At 38.8% G+C, this 16,943-nt stretch overlaps 1 protein-coding gene across 2 annotated transcripts in view; it reads right to left on the reverse strand.

The window, feature by feature from the left end:
- TTC29 (tetratricopeptide repeat domain 29) overlaps positions 1-16,943 on the reverse strand; it is a 253,933-nt gene that overhangs the window by 94,230 nt on the left and 142,760 nt on the right. For both annotated transcript variants that reach the window (XR_003520533.1, XM_027597408.2), the window contains exon 10: positions 14,471-14,594. Coding sequence is in view for 1 of the 2 variants with exons in the window: in XM_027597408.2 (XP_027453209.1) it covers positions 14,471-14,594 (124 nt within the window). In the remaining variant the exon portion in view is untranslated. The remainder of the gene's footprint in view (positions 1-14,470; positions 14,595-16,943) is intronic.

A 16,943-nucleotide genomic window follows, 5' to 3' on the forward strand; every position in this document is an offset into this window, starting at 1 on the left:
TGTGGTCTTATAATAATATTTCTTAGAAATGATTGTAAAGAATACAATTAGAACACATTGCCTGAATAGTATGAAGCCAGAAAAGAGAGGATGAGGGCAGTTTGTAGAGGCCCTGAAAGGTAGACTGACAAGTACCAGGAATATTAGATTTGCTTTTAAAGGTTCATAACAAGTTTTCAAAATCATTGTACAAAAGTGAAATCGAAGTTTGGAATTTCTTTTTTTTAAATTTTTCTCCATAGCATTTTTTTTATCATATGATTTGTTTACTTATTTATTTTTTTAAATATTATGTTAATCACCATACATTACATCATTAGTTTTTGATGTAGTGTTCCATGGTTCATTGTTTGCGTATAACACCCAGTGCTCCATGCAGAACGTGCCCTCCTTAATACCCATCACCAGGCTAACCCATCCCCCCACCCTTCTCCCCTCTAGAACCCTCAGTTTGTTTCTCAGAGTCCATCGTCTCTCATGGTTCGTCTCCCCCTCTGATTTTCCCCCCTTCATTCTTCCCCTCCTGCTATCTTCTTCTCCTTCTTCTTTTTTTTTTTTTTAACATATAATGTATTATTTGTTTCAGAGGTACAGGTTTGTGATGCATCAGTCTTACACAATTCAGAGCGCTCACCATAGCACATCCCCTCCCCAATGTCTATCCCCCAGCCAACCCATCCCTCCCACCCCCCAACACTCCAGCAACCCTCAGTTTGTTTCCTGAGATTAAGAATTCCTCATATCAGTGAGGTCATATGATACATGTCTTTCTCTGATTGACTAATTTCGCTCAGCATAATACCCTCCAGTTCCATGCACGTCGTTGCAAATGGCAAGATTTCATTCCTTTTGATGGCTACATAATATTCCATTTTGTGTGTGTGTGTGTGTGTGTGTGTGTGTGTGTGTGTGTGTGTGTGTATGTGTGTGTGTGTATAGCACATCTTCTTTATCCATTCATCTGTCGATGGACATCTTGGATCTTTCCATAGTTTGGCTATTATGGACTTTGCTGCTATAAACATCGGGGTGCACGTACCCCTTCGGATACTGACATTTGTACCTTTGGGGTAAATACCCAGTAGTGCAACTGCTGGATCGTAGGGTAGCTCTATTTTCAACTGTTTGAGGAACCTCCATACTGTTTTCCAGAGTGGCTGCACCAGCTTGCATTCCCACCAACAGTGTAGGAGGGTTCCCCTTTCTCCACATCCCCGCCATCTGTCATTTCCTGACTTGTTACTTTTAGCCATTCTGACTGGTGTGAGGTGGTATCTCATTGAGGTTTTGATTTGGATTTCCCTGATGCCGAGGTGATGTTGAGCACTTTTTCATGGGTCTGTTGGCCATTTGGCTGTCTTCTTTGGAAAAATGTCTGTTCATGTCTTCTGCCCATTTCTTGATTGGATTATTTGTTCTTTGGGTGTTGAGTTTGATAAGTTCTTTATAGATTTTGGATACTAGCCCTTTATCTGATATGTCATTTGCAAATATCTTCTCCCATTCTGTCGGTTGTCTTTTGGTTTTGTTGACTGTTTCTTTTGCCGTGCAAAAGCTTTTTATCTTGATAAAGTCTCCATAGTTCATTTTTGCCCTTGTTTCCCTTGCCTTTAGCGATGTTTCTAGGAAAAAGTTCCTGTGGCTGAGGTCAAAGAAGTTGCTGCCTGTGTTCTCCTTTAGGATGTTGATGGACTCCTGTCTCACATTTAGGTCTTTCAACCATTTGGAGTCTATTTTTGTGTATGGTGTAAGGAAATGGTCCAGTTTCATTCTTCTGCATGGGGCTGTCCAATTTTTCCAACACCATTTGTTGAAGAGACTGTCTTTTTTCCACTGGACATTCTTTCCTGCTTTGTCGAAGATTAGCTGACCAGAGAGTTGAGGGTCCATTTCTGGGCTCTCTATTCTGTTCCATTGATCTATGTGTCTGTTTTTGTGCCAGTACCATACTGTCTTGATGATGACAGCTTTGTAATAGAGCTTGAAGTCTGGAATTGGGATGCCACCGGCTTTGCTTTTCTTTTTCAATATTCCTCTGGCTATTCAGGGTCTTTTCTGGTTCCATACAAATTTTAGGATTATTGTTCCATTTCTTTGAAAAAAGTAGATGGTATTTTGATAGTGATTGCATTAAAATGTGTAGATTGCTCTGGGTAGCATAGATATTTTCACAATATTTGTTCTTCCAATCCATGAGCATGGAACATTTTTCCATTTCTTTGTGTCTTCCTCAATTTCTCTCATGAGTATTTTATAGTTCTCTGGGTATAGATTCTTTGCTACTTTGGTTAGATTTATTCCTAGGTATCTTATGGTTTTGGGTGCAATTGTAAATGGGATTGACTCCTTAATTTCTCTTTCTTCTATCTTGTTGTTGGTGTATAGGCATGTCACTGATTTCTGTGAATTGATTTAATGTCCTGCCACTTTACTGAATTCCTGTATGAGTTCTAGCACTTTTGGGGTGAAGTCTTTTGGGATTTCTACATAAAGTATCATATCATCTGCAAAGAGTGAGAGTTTGAGTTCTTCTTTGCCAATTTGGATTGCTTTTATTTCTTTTTGTTGTCTGATTGCTGTGGCTAGGACTTCTAATACTATGTTGATGAACAGTGGTGATAGTGGATGTCCCTGCTGTGTTCCTGACCTTAGTGGGAAAGCTCTCAGTTTTTCCCCATTGAGAATGATATTTGCTGTGGGTTTTTCATAGATGGCTTTTATGATATTGAGGTATGTACCCTCTATCCCTATACTCTGAAGAGTTTTGATCAAGAAAGGATGCTATACTCTGTCAAATGCTTTTTCTGCATCTATTATGAGGATCCTATGGTTCTTGTTCTTTCATTAATGTATTGTATCACATTGATTGATTTGCGGATGTTGAGCCAACTTTGCAGCCCAGGGATAAATCCCACTTGGTCGTGGTGAATAATCCTTTTAATGTACTGTTGGATCCTAATGGCTGGTATTTTGGTGAGAATTTTTGCATCCATGTTCATCAAGGATATTGGTCTGTAATTCTCCTTTTTGATGGGGTCTTTGTCTGGTTTTGGGATCAAGGTAATGCTGGCCTCATTAAATGCATTTGGAAGTTTTCCTTCCATTTCTATTTTTTAGAACAGTTTCAGAAGAATAGGTATTCATTCTTCTTTAAATGTTTGGTAGAATTCCCCTGGGAAGCCATCTGGCCCTGGGCTTTTGTTTGTTGGGAGATTTTTGATGACTGCTTCAATTTCCTTAGTGGTTATAGGTCTGCTCAGGTTTTCTATTTCTTCCTGGTTCAGTTTTGGTAGTTGATACTTCTCTAGGAATGCACCCATTTCTTCCAGATTATCTAATTTGCTGGCATAGAGTTGCTCATAGTATGTTCTTATAATTATTTGTATTACTTTGGTGTTGGTTGTGATCTCTCCTCTTTCACTTCATGATTTTATTTATTGGGTCATTTCTCTTTTCTTTTTGATAAGTCTGGCCAGGGGTTTATCAATCTTGTTAATTCTTTCAAAGAACCAGCTCCTAGTTTTGTTGATCTATTCTACTGTTCTTTTGGTTTCTAGTTCATTGATTTCTGCTCTGATCTTTATTATTTCTCTTCTCCTGTTGGGTTTAGGCTTTGTTTGCTATTCTTTCTCCAGCGCCTTTAGGTGTAGGGTTAGGTTGTGTATTTGAGACCTTTCTTGTTTCTTGAGAAAGGCTTGTATTGCTATAGACTTTCCTCTTAGGACTGCCTTTGCTGCATCCCAAAGATTTTGAACAGTTGTGTTTTCATTTTCATTTGTTTCCATGAATTTTTAAAATTCTTCTTTAATTTCCTGGTTGACCCATTCATTCTTTAGTAGGATGCTCTTTAGCCTCTATGTATTTGAGTTCTTTCTGACTTTCCTCTTGTGATTCAGTTCTAGTTTCAAACATTGTGGTCTGAAAATATGCAGGGAATAATCCCAATCTTTTGGTCCCGGTTGAGACCTGATTTGTGACCTAGAATGTGATCTATTCTGGAGAATGTTCCACGGGCACTAGAGAAGAATGTGTATTCCACTGCTTTGGGATGGAATGTTCTGAATATATCTGTGAAGTCCATTTGGTCCAGGGCGTCATTTAAAGTATTTCCTTATTGATCTTTTGCTTAGATGATCTGTCCATTTCAGTGAGGGGGGTGTTAAAGTCCGCCACTATTATTGTATTGTTGTTGATGTGTTTCTTTTCTTTTGTTATTAATTGCCTTATATAATTGGCTGCTTCCATGTTAGGGGCATTGATATTTACAATTGTTAGATATTCTTATTGGATAGACACTTTACGTATGATATAGTGTCCTTCCTCATTCTTATTACAGTCTTTGGTTTAAAATCTTATTTGTCTGATATAAGGATTGCCACCCCAGCTTTCTTCTGGTGTCCATTAGCATGGTAAATGGTTTTCCACCCCCTCACTTTCAATCTGGGGGTGTCTTTGGGTCTAAAATGAGTCTCTGGCAGACAGCATAATGATGGGTCTTGTTTTTTTTTTTTTTTTTTTATCCAATCTGATAGCCTGTGTCTTTTGATTGGGGCATTTAGCCCATTTACATTCAGGGTAATTATGAAAGATATGAATTTAGTGCCATTGTATTGCCTGTAAGGTGACTGTTACTGTATATTCTCTGTGTTCCTTTCTGGTCTCTGTTACTTTTAGGCTTTCTCTTTGCTTAGAGGACCCCTTTCAATATTTCTTGGAGGGCTGGTTTCGTGTTTGCAAATTCCTTTAATTTTTGTTTGTCCTGGAAGCTTTTTATCTCTCCTATTTTCAATGACAGCCTAGCTGGATATAGTATTCTTGGCTGCATATTTTTCTCATTTCGTGCTCTGAATATATCATGCCAGTCCTTTCTGGCCTGCCAGGTCTGTGTGGATAGGTCTGTTGCCAATCTAATGTTTCTACCATTGTAGGTTACAGATCTCTTCTCCTGAGCTGCTTGCAGGATTTTCTCTTTGTCTCTGAGACTTGTAAGTTTTACTATTAGATGTCGGGGTGTTGACCTATTTTTATTGATTTTGAGGGGGGTTCTCTGTGCCTCCTGGATTTTGATACCTGTTTCCTTCCCCAAATTAGGGAAGTTCTCTGCTATAATTTGCTCCAATATACCTTCTGCCCCTCTTTCTCTTTCTTCTTCTGGGATCCCAATTATTCTAATATTTTTTTGTCTTATGACAAAATTGTCATTTGTCTATGACAAATTTGTCTATGACAAAATCATAATCTTATGATTATAGTATCACTTATCTCTTGAATTCTGCCCTCTTGATCCAGTAGTTGTTTATCTGTCTTTTTCTCAGCTTCTTTATTTTCCATCATTTGGTCTTCTATATCACTAATTCTCTCTTCTGCCTCATTTATCCTAGCAGCTAGAGCCCCCATTTTTTTATTGCACCTCATTAATAACCTTTTTGATTTTGACTTGGTTAGATTTTAGTTTCTTTATTTCTCCAGAAAGGGTTTCTCTAATATCTTCCGTGCTTTTTTCAGGCCCAGCTAGTATCTTCAAAATCGTCATTCTGAACTCTAGTTCCGACATCTTACTAATGTCCGTGTTGATTAGGTCGCTGGCAGTTGCTAATGCCTTTTGTTCTTTTTTGTGAGGTGATTTTTTCCATCTTGTCATTTTGTCCAGAGGAGAATAGATGAATGAGAAAACAAAATGCTAACAGGGTAACAACGACCCCAGAGAAATATACACTAAACAAGTTAGAAGAGACCTTCCAGAAAGTGGTTGCTTTTCTGTTCAGAGAGTTGCTGCTATTCTTTTCTTCGATCTCCTGTTGAGTTCATAGGTGTTCAGAATGGTTTGATCCCTATCTAGCTGAATTCCTGGGACCAGACGAAATTTAGGTCTCCTACTCCTCTGCCATTTTGCTCCTCCTCTGGACCACATTTTCTTTATCCACTCATCTGTTGAAGGGCATCTTGGCTCTTTCTACAGTTTGGCTATTGCGGACAATCCTGCTATAAACATTGAGGTGCATATGGCCCTTCTTTTCACTACATCTGTGTCTTTGGGGTCAATACCCAGTAGTGAAATTGCTGGGTCATAGGGTAGCTCTATTTTTAAATTTTTGAGGCACCTCCACAATGTTTTCCAAGGTGGCTGTATGAACTTGCATTCCCAGCAACAGTATAAGTGGGTTCCCCTTTCTCCACAACCTCTCCAACATTTGTTGTTTCTTGCCTTGTCAATTTTTGCCATTCTAACTGGTGTAAGGTGGTATCTCAATGTGGTTTTGATTTGAATTCCCTGATGGTTAATGATGAACACTTTTTCATGTGTCTGTTAGCCATTTGTATGTCTTCTTTTGAGAAGTGTCTGTTCATGTCTTCTGCCCATTTTCTGACTTGATTATTTGTTTTTTTGGGTGTTGAGTTTGAGAAGTTCTGCATAGATCTTGGAAATCAGCGCTTTGTCTGTAGTTCATTTGCAAATATCTTCTCCCATTCTGTGGGTTGCTTCTTTGTTTTGTTGAGTGTTTCCTTTGCTGTGCAGAAGCATTTTATCTTGATGAAGTCCCAAAAGTTCATTTTCACTTTTGTTTCACTTGCTTTTGGAGATGTATCTTGAAAGAAGTTGCTGTGGCCAATGTCAAAGAGGTTACTGCCTATGTTCTCCTCTAGGATTTTGATGGATTCCTGTCTCACACTGAGGTCTTTCATCCATTTTGAGTTTATCTTTGTGTATGGTGTTAGAGAATGGTCGAGTTTCACTCTTCTGTATATAGCTACCCAATTTTCCCAGCACCGTTTATTGAAGACTGTCTTTTTTCCATTGCATATTTTTTTTCCCGCTTTGTTGAATATTATTTGACCATAGAGTTGAGGGTCCATATCTGGGCTCTCTATTCTGTTCCATTGGTCTATATGTCTGTTTTTGTGCCAGTACCATGCTGTCTTGTTGATCACAGTTTTGTAATGTAGCTTGGAATCAGGCAACGTGATGACCCCAGCTTTCTCTTTTTAAACATTTCCTTGGTGATTTGGGGTCTTTTCTGATTCCATACAAATTTTAGGATTGATTGTTCCAGCACTTTGAAAAATGTCATTGGAATTTTGATTGGGTTGGCATTGAAAGTATAGATTGCTCTGGGGAGCATAGACATTTTAACAATGTTTATTCTTCTGATCCATGAGCATGGAATGTCTTTCCATCTTTTTGTGTTTTCTTCAATTTCTTTCATGAGTCTTCTGTGTAGTTCCTAGAGTATAGATCCTTTGCCTCTTTAGTTAGGTTTATTCTGAGGTATCTTATGTTTTTGGTGCTATTGTAAATGGAATTGTTTCTCTACTTTTTCTTTCTACAGTTGCATTGTTAGTGTATAAGAAAGTAACTGATTTCTGCGCATCTATTTTGTATCCTGCCTCATTACTGAATTGCTGTATGAGTTCTAGTAATTTGGGGGTGGAGTCTTTTGGATTTTCCACATAAAGTATCATGTCATCTGTGAAGACAGAGAATTTGACTTCATCTTTGCCAATTTGAATACCTTTTATTTCTTTTTGTTGTCTGATTGCTGTTGTTAGGACTTCCAGTACTATGTTGAACAATAGTGGTGAGAGTGGGCATCCTTGTCATGTTCCTGATCTTAAGGGAAAGGCTCTCAGCTTTTCCCCATTGAGGATGATGTTCGCTGTGGGTTTTTTAATAGATGGATTTTATGAACTTGAGGAATGTTCCCTCTATCCATAAACTCTGAAGAATTTTAATCAGGAAAGGATGATGTATTTGGCAAATGCTTTTTCTGCAACAATTGAGAGGACCATATGGTTATTCTCACTCCTCTTATTAATGTGTTCTATCACATTGATTGATTTGCAAATGTTGAACCACCCTTACATCCCAGGGATAAATCCCACTTGGTCATGATGGATGATCCTTTTAATGTATTGTTGGGTCCTATTACCTAGGATTTTGTTGAGAATTTTGGAATCCATATTCATAAGGGATATCAGTCTGAAATTCTCCTTTTTGATGGGGTCTTTGCCTGGTTTGGGGATTAAGGTAATGCTGGCCTCATAGAATGAGTCTGGAAGCTTTCCTCTGTTTCTATTTTTGAAACAGCTTCAGGAGAATAGGTATTATTTCTTCTTTGAATATTTGGTAGAATTCCCCAGGGACTCCATCAGGCCCTGGACTCTTGTTTTTGGGGAGGTTTTTGATCACTGCTTCAATCTTGTTAGTGGTTATTGGTTTACTCAGGTTGTCAGTTTCTTCCTGTTTCAGTCTTGGTAGTTTATAGGTTTCCAGGAAGGCATCCATTTCTTCCAGGTTGCTTAATTTTTTGGCATATAACTGTTGATAATAATTTCTAATAATTGTTTCTATTTCCTTGGTGTTAGTCGTGATCTCTCCCCTTTCATTCATAATTTTATTAATTTTGGTCCTTCCTCTTTTCTTTTGGATAAGTCTGGCCAGTGGTTTATCGATCTTATTAATTCGTTCAAAAAATCAGCTTCTAGTTTCGTTGATCTGATCTACTGTGTTTCTGGTTTGTAATTCATTGATCTCTGCTCTAATCTTAGTTATTTCTCTTCTAATGTGTGGCTTAGGCATTGTTTGTTGCTTTTTCTCCAGTTCGTTAAGGTGTAAAGTTAGTTGGTGAATTCGGGATTTTTCTATTTTTTTGAGTGAGGCTTGGATGGCTATGTATTTCCCCCTTAGGACCACCTTTGCAGTATTCCATAGGTTTTGGACCGATGTGTTTTCGTTCTCATTGGTTTCCATGAATTGTTTAAGTTCTTTGATTTCCTGGTTGACCCAAACATTCTTGAGCAGAGTGGTCTTTAGTTTCCAAGTGTTTGAATTTCTTCCAAATTTTTTCTTTCAGTTGAGTTCCAGTTTTAAAGCATTATGGTCTGAGAATATGCAGGGAATAATCTCAATCTTTTGGTATCAGTTGAGACCTGATTTGTGACCCAGTATGTGGTCTATTCTGGAGGAAGTTTCATGTGCACTCGAGAAGAATGAGTATTCTGTTGTTTTAGGGTGGAATGTTCTGTATATATCTATGAGGTCCATCTGGTCCAGTGTGTCATTCAAAGCTCTTGTTTCTTTGTTGATTTTCTGCTTAGATGATCTGTCTATTGCTGAGAGTGGAGTATTAAAGTCTCCTACAGTTAACATATTATTATCAATATGACTCTTTATTTTGGTTAACCGTTGGTTTATGTAGTTGGCTGCTCCCATGTTGGGGGCATAGATATTTACAATTGTTAGACCTTCTTGTTGGATAGACCCTTTGAGAATGATATAGTGTCCTTCTCTGTCTCTAACTACAGTCTTTAGCTTAAAATCTAATTTGTCTGATAGAAGAATTGTTACCCCAGCTTTCTTTTGAGGTCTGTTGGCATGGAAGATAGATCTCCATCCCTTCAACTTTCAGTCTGGATGTATCTTTAGGTTCAAAATGAGTCTCTTGTAGACAGCATATGGATGGGTTCTGTCTTTTTATCCAATCTGCAACCCTGTGCCATTTTATGGGAGCATTTGGTCATTCACGTTGAGAGTGATTATTGAAAGATATGAATTTATTGTCATCATGTTGCCTGTGAAGTCCTTGTTTCTATAGATTGTCTCTGTAAATTTCTGTTCTATATTACTCTTGGGGTCTTTCTTCTTTTATAGAAACCCCCCTTAATATTTCTCGCAGGGTTGGCTTAGTGGTCACATATTCTTTCAGTTTCTGCCAGTCTTGGAAGCTCTGCCTCTCTCCATCCATTCTAAATGACAGCCTTGCCAGATAAAGTATTCTTGGCTGCATGTTCTTCCCAGTTAGTACCCTAATTACGTCTTGCTAGCCCTTTCTGGCTTGCCAGGTCTCTGTGGATAGGTCTGATGTTATTCTGATGTTCCTCTCTCTGTATGTAAGGAATCTCTTCCCCCTTACTGCCCTTAAGATAGTTTCCTTGGTTCTAAGATTTGCAAGTTTTACTATTACATGCCGGGGCATTGGTGTGTTTTCCTTGATCTTGGGAGGGGTCCTCTCTGCCTCTAGGACACGAATGTTTGTTTCATTCCCCAGATTAGGGAAATTCTCAGCTATGATTTGCTCAAATATATCTTCTAGTCCTCTCCCTCTCTCTCCACCCGCTCAGGGATCCCAATAATTCTGACATTGGAACGTTTCATGGCGCCACTTATTTCCCTAATTCTGTTTTCATGGATTTTAAGCTGTTTCTCGCAGGCCTCCTTTTTTTCCTTCTTTTCTATCAGTTTGTCTTCTAGATCACTAATTTGTTAGTCTTCCTCGTTTACCCTAGCTGTTAGAATATCTAGATTACATTGGATCTCATTGATAGCATTTTTAAGTTCTGCCAGTTCAGCTTTCACTTCTGCCCTTAGAGACTCTATGTTGCCATTAATCGATTTCTCCATTCTAGCTATCGTCTTCATAACTGTTACTCTGAAGTCCATTTCCAACATCTTGGTTATATTTGTATCCATTTGTAAATCTGTGGCAGAAGTCACAGTCTCTGAGTCTTTCCTATTTTGGGGGTTCCTCCTCCTAGTCATTCTGTTGAGGGGTGGTTGAGGGAATGTACAGAGTCCAAATTATTGACCACAACCCAAGCAAGATATACCTGTTTTACAGGGACCTTAGGGTTGTTGGCTTCTTGTTCTCCCAACCTGTCTTCTGGGGGTGGGCCCTGCCATGCTATTACTAAGGCAACCCTGTTTGGGCAGAGTGGCCCTGCTCCCTGTGGGAGGGGATGGGCTCAGCAAAAACTGGTTTTGGGGGGCTTTTGTTCTCTGGTGGCTTTCCCTGGTGGCTTTCTGTGTCTCTTCCAAGAGTCAGAACAGAAGAAACCGTTTCCAACCCTCTGCCTCAGAACAGAGAGATTGCAGTCTGTTCTTCGGTGAGTTCTCCAGGCCACACTATCTCCATTTCTGTCTGTGCTGCTAAAAACTGCAGCATCCTGAGTTGTGTGCCCCTCAGCAGCACTCCCAGCCCTTAGTTCCAGGTCTAGGGATGTCTCTGTCCTTTGTGCTTCTAAAACTGCCAGCTGCCCCCCGTTTGCATGCACGGCCCCACTGCTCCAGGTTTCAGTCCAGGGGGCTGCCCTAAAATCCTTTCCCTGCCGCTACTGGTCTGCGAGTCTGTGCCCTGTCCCCAGAGCAAGAGGCTTTCGCCAACTGGCAGTGCAGGATCCCCATGGCTCCCTCCCCCTTCCATTTATCTTCTGATAAATGCCCGCAGAATCATGGCTCCCTGCTTCATACCTCAAAACCAACAGCCTGTGATATTCTGTTTGTAGAGATCCAGATATATCTTCTTACATCTCAGGCTGATTTCGTGGGTATTCAGAGTGGTCTGGTAGATATCCAGTTTAATTCAGGAGACTGGGGCGCCTGGGTGGCTCAGTTGGTTTAAGCGACTGCCTTCGGCTCAGGTCATGATCCTGGAGTCCCTGGATCGAGTCCCGCATCGGGCTCCCTGCTCAGTGGGGAGTCTGCTTCTCCCTCTGACCCTCCCCCCATCTCATGTGCTTTCTCTCTCATTCTCTCTGTCTCGCAAATAAATAAATAAAATCTTTAAAAAAAAAAAAATAATTCAGGAGACTGGTTGGAATAGGGTCCCCTATTCCTCCACCATCTTTTCTGTGCAGTAGATTTTAAATGAGTCTCTATGACATTGGATGTATAGGTTGGTAAAGGAAATGCTTATAATTCCACTGATTCAGTGTCTTCATTTCTAAATAAGGGTAGCTTAATAATTCTTTCCACAGAAGCATCTCTTTCTGAAATTGGTGCAGCCTCCTCGCATCCAGCTGAGCAGTGAACCCAGAGATGATGGGCCGAGACTGCGGGAGCCCTTGGGGTCCCCAAACCACCCCCCAAATGCTGTTATATGCTTTCAATTCACACTCTTGGTCATGATTTAACAATTCAGTCAGCCTGAGAAGTAATCAATAGATTTTTTGACTTGAGAAAGTGTCCACAAAGAATCACAGTAATGCACAAAAATTGAATAGAACATTAACAATTTTAGTAATAAATCAAGTTTTGTTTTGAAGTCTGTGATGTCATAAAATTGTTACAGTATTCTATATTTAAGGGGCACCTGGGTGGCTCAGTCAGTTAAGCATCCAGCTCTTGATTTCAGATCAGGTCATGATCTCAGCTCGTGAAATCGAGCCCTGCATCAGGATCTGCACTGAACATGGAGCCTACTTGAGATTCTCTCTCTCCCTCTCCTTCTGCCCCTCCCCCTGCCATGCTCTCTCTCTCAAAAAAAAAAAAAAAACTATTAAAAAATACTAACTATTTATCAGTAACCTTTTAATTCCATTAAAATATAAAGAATCACTAAGATACATGAATCAACTTGTGCATTTGAAGGCATATGTATTTGTAGATAGCATGAATACCTGGAATCCTCCAAATTTTATATTCAAATTGGGACAAAATGGTAAAAAATTAACTTTTGGTAATTGACATTGCCTTTGGATAGTATTCATGTCTCTAGCTTTAGACTCTTCTTTAAGAATTAATAACCAGAGAATAAAATACAGACTGATGAGATACAACTCTTGGCAAAAAAGCTCAAAAAATGCAAATATAAAAATTACCCCTCAGAAGGGTTTATTGTTTTATTTTCCTTACGCTTTCCGTAATTAGGAGAATATAGGCTGATACTTAATTTTTGTATTATGCTAACACACTAAGTTCTAGGTATTGTTTGGTGGTAGGGTAAAGCAATTTGTGTTTTTGACACTTCTGTTTTGAAGAACAATCCTTTTAAAAGGTATGTATAACTAGGAATGCCAATTCTGCTACTCAGAATAAGCTCCCATTAGACTGCCCACCTCACAAGGACATGAGTTTTGTCTATTTTTCAGCATGTTATCCCAAAAAGGAAACAAAAGCACAAACAAGATCCAGGAGAGAGGAGTCACCAGAGTAGAGTCATACCACAGAGATGGGGCAGCAGAAGGGGCACATGGTGAGAGAGAGAGAGACCTGAGGTGACAGGTGGGAGAGGCACAAAGAAAGAGGGGTAAAAAAGTTGGGGAGATCAGAGGGAAAGGACCACCAAGGGTGAGAGCAGACCAGAAAAACAGGGGCAGGAAAGAAGAGCAAGGCATGTAGGGGAGGAGAAAAGAAGGAGAGTGACAGTCAAGAGAAAAAGGGGGGTTGATGATAGTGGATAACAGGAGAGAGGAAGCAAATGAGCCAGGGTCAGTGAGAGAGAGGGGTGTAAAAAGAAATCAGATACCCTGTTTGAAAGCATGCTTCCCATGGCAGGAATAAAAGATGGTAGTTTCATTCATTTGGATTAATTTCAAACTCTATTTCCTTAAAAAAAAAAAGCCTAAATAATTCTGAAATCATCGGTCAATTATGTGGCAAACAAAAGACTGTAGTGGTTTAGAATATGTGTTTGAATACCACTGCCACCTAGAAACGTGGAGGCCTGGGGTAGGTTTCTTAAACCCTCTGAGCCTAGGGAAAAGGGGGATTGTATGATACCTCATAAAGGTGTACAGAATAATAATGGCTTATAGAGCTGGTACTTGCTTCCCCTGCCACATGCTATTGTAACTGCTTTACATTCATTAACTCATTCCTCACTACCACCTTATGAGGGGAGAAAATTGAGGCACCTAGAAGATAAGTAACTTGTCGTAGGCCACAGATCTTATAAGTGAAAGAAGTAGGCTTTTCACCACTTTAGTATTAGAATTAGTGCCTTTAATCACTACATATACAACCTCTCAAAAAAGACTAAGACAAGGTGTAGAAACATAGTTTAAGAATGAAACTGTCCTCAAAAATGATAGATCCTATTCATTATCTAAACAGCAATTATAACTAGAGTAAAAAGCCTCTTTTATACTGTTTCTTAAAGAAAAATCTGGGTAATGAAAGCAAACTCAGGAGAAATAAATCAAAAGATCAATGCGTTATGACCAATTCATTTCACTAGTAATGGCCTCTTGAATAACATCCTTTTATTTTAGACTTTCTCTTCTTTCTCTTTTCTTTCACATAACTGGTCTGATGCTAGAATTCTGTATTTCCTTCAGAATTGCTCTTGGGATTGTCCTTTCTTCTCCTGAAGGACCTAACAGGGACATCACAGCTGAATTAATGAAATGAGAATTTGGAGCAAGGGAGATGAATGTTAGTGTCAGTAGCTAAGAGCCAACCATTATAATGATAGTCTTTGAGTTGAAATGTTTTAATTGCTCTTCAAATCCAAAACCACTTAGAATCTTCACTAGTTGTGAAGATATGAATCAGTTTTAGCAGCTCGTGGTGACTGTGCCCAAGATGGCACTCAGGTCCTGGAAGAAGAGGAAGTAAATGCCCAGTGCATTAACCAAACCCTGTGGTCCTGGGATCGTTCTGCATAAAATATTATGGGAAGGTGAGAGTCAAATGGGAATAGAATTTTAAAACTCTGAAAATTTCTTCCTACAAGAAAGAAACACATATACTCACTTTTTCATTGTAGATATCCCCAAGCATTGTACTTGCTCTCACAACATCTTGTCTTTGAAAATTGTTTCTTGCAATTTTCACAACTTTTTTCAAGTATTTAATTGCTTCTGTCATCTCTCCTTGGCTGGAATAAATAAAATAGGAAACTATTGGAGTATCATCTCATTTAATGTCACAGTAAAGAGAAGAAATTTTGTGTCTTTGCTTTAGAAAGTGCAAAATGGCCCAGGATAATGAAATGTGAAATGCAAATTTAAAAAATATGTGGGCTTGTCTTTGTTGGAGTATATAGTGAGTTAAAACTTAAACCTTTAAACCCTCATTGTTGCTGGTGAGATTGTAAAATGGTGCACCTGCTTTGGAAAACAACTTGGCAGATCCTCAAAAATTTTGATATAGTTACCATATGACCCAGCAATTCCACTCCTATATATATGCCCAAGAGAAATAAAAATATTATGTCCATACAAAAACTTGCACACAAATGTTCATAGCAGCATTATTTATAGTAGCTAAGAAGTGGAAACAATCCCAATGTCTATCAATTGAATGAATGAGCAAAATGTGGCCTATCCATACAATGGAATATTATTCTGCCATAAGAAAGAATGCAGTTTAGTGATACATACCACAACATGGATAAACCTTGAAAATATGTTAAATGAAAGAAGCCAGTCACAAAAAAACATATTGTATGACTCCATTTACATAAAATGTCCAGAATAGGCAAATACATAGAAACAGAAAGTAGGTTAGTGGTTGCCAAAGGCTGGTGAGAAGGGGAATGGAGAGCGGTTGTGAAGAAGTATGGGGTTTCTTTTTGGAGTGACAAAAATGATCCGACTTAAATTGTGGTGATGGTTGTACAACTCTGTGAATATAACTAAAAACTACTGAACTGTAGACTTTAAAATGGTGAATATATGGTACATGAATTATATCTCAATGAAGGTGTCATTTTTTTAAAAAAATAAAACCTCTGAAAAAGTGGAAATTTTCCACACTACCTTGCAAATGAAGCCAGTCCTTTTGGGGAGGCAGTACCTGCAGGACGTATTAGAACAAATAAGGTGAAAAGGGAGTATTCAGAATTCCCCCAACCAGGACTCCAAAGAATGAGAGAGAGATACAGCCCCCAGATGGAAGAGCCTGGCTTCTGGAAGTCATGGCACAACCATCTGGCAAACCCCAAGAATTTATATAAGGAAGAAATAAGATTTCATTGTGATATACCACTGAGATTCTAGAGATTGTTACAGCAACTGAAATTACCAAACCTAGCTAAAACAAATTTGGCTATTTCTTTTCTCTCATAAAGAATTGAAGGCATATCGTTTTAAAGATTTCAATGAACTATATTCAGAAACTTCTATTATTTGAATTCTGCTCTCATTTTATAAATCTGAGTCCCAAATACTCATCAGTTTTTCATGATCTGAATGCCACTTCAAGTATATACAAATTTAGTTTTATATGAATGAACAAGAGCTAAACAGAAAGAGGAGGGAGGAATGGAAAGACTCTAAAAATCTCCCTAAAGGAGATAATTATTTGAAATTTGAAAGCCAGTCTAAGGAGATAGCCTCTTTTAGGAGCCAGTTGTAGTGATGTCCTATGTGAAGAATGCTTAGGGGCCCACTGAGAGAGGCACACTCTCATAAAAGCAAACGAGACTAAGAACCAAGATAAAAAATATTTGCTCAACCGCAGAGACAGTAATTTTCAGAAAAGAGCTATATTCAAGGTATAATATACTATGACTGATTTTGTAGAGGTCGCTGAAGCCAAAGTCCAGCTCAAGGGAAATTTGGCTGCTGATACAGGGACATGCCATAAACAATTAAAATGCTACGGACAAAGCAAGAAGTGATTTCAAAATAATGGCTCCAAATTAAGTGTTCTGAAAAAATTCAGTATATCCGTTGACTCTCTGGATTTTTAATTTTTTCCCCAACTCCTAACAGAATGGTGAATCTAAGATTATATGAAATTCTACTGTTAAATCATATCAGAACCACTGAAAATTTGTATTAATGTGACAAAATCCAGAATTTAGAGATTTTTAAATAACAGAAAACTTATAATGGTAGTCTTGAATTAACTATAATAAAGGAAAAACTCTTACTCTTATTTCTGAATGTCTCTGAATCCCTAGAATTTCTCTTTGCTTTCATAGGCCAGCAGTTCCCAGTGAGCACCTATGCCATGACTCAATAATTCACAGGATGAAATTCTGAAATGCAGAGGTTTGTTTTGCAATTGAGCTGCTCCGTGCACGGGTATTTCTCAGTTTACACTGCAAGGATTTACTCATAGGAGCTCCGGAGGGTATGGTAATGAATGTGGCATATACAGAAGTTTTGCTACAAATTTTTAAATTACTGCAATTACTGGGTGCCTGGGTGGCTTAGGTGGTTAAGCGTCTGCCTTCCGCCCAGGTAATGATCCCAGGGTCCTGGGATAGAGCCCCGCG

The sequence above is a fragment of the Zalophus californianus genome, chromosome 2 (genome assembly GCF_009762305.2).
Source record: "Zalophus californianus isolate mZalCal1 chromosome 2, mZalCal1.pri.v2, whole genome shotgun sequence".
Taxonomy (NCBI): domain Eukaryota; kingdom Metazoa; phylum Chordata; class Mammalia; order Carnivora; family Otariidae; genus Zalophus; species Zalophus californianus.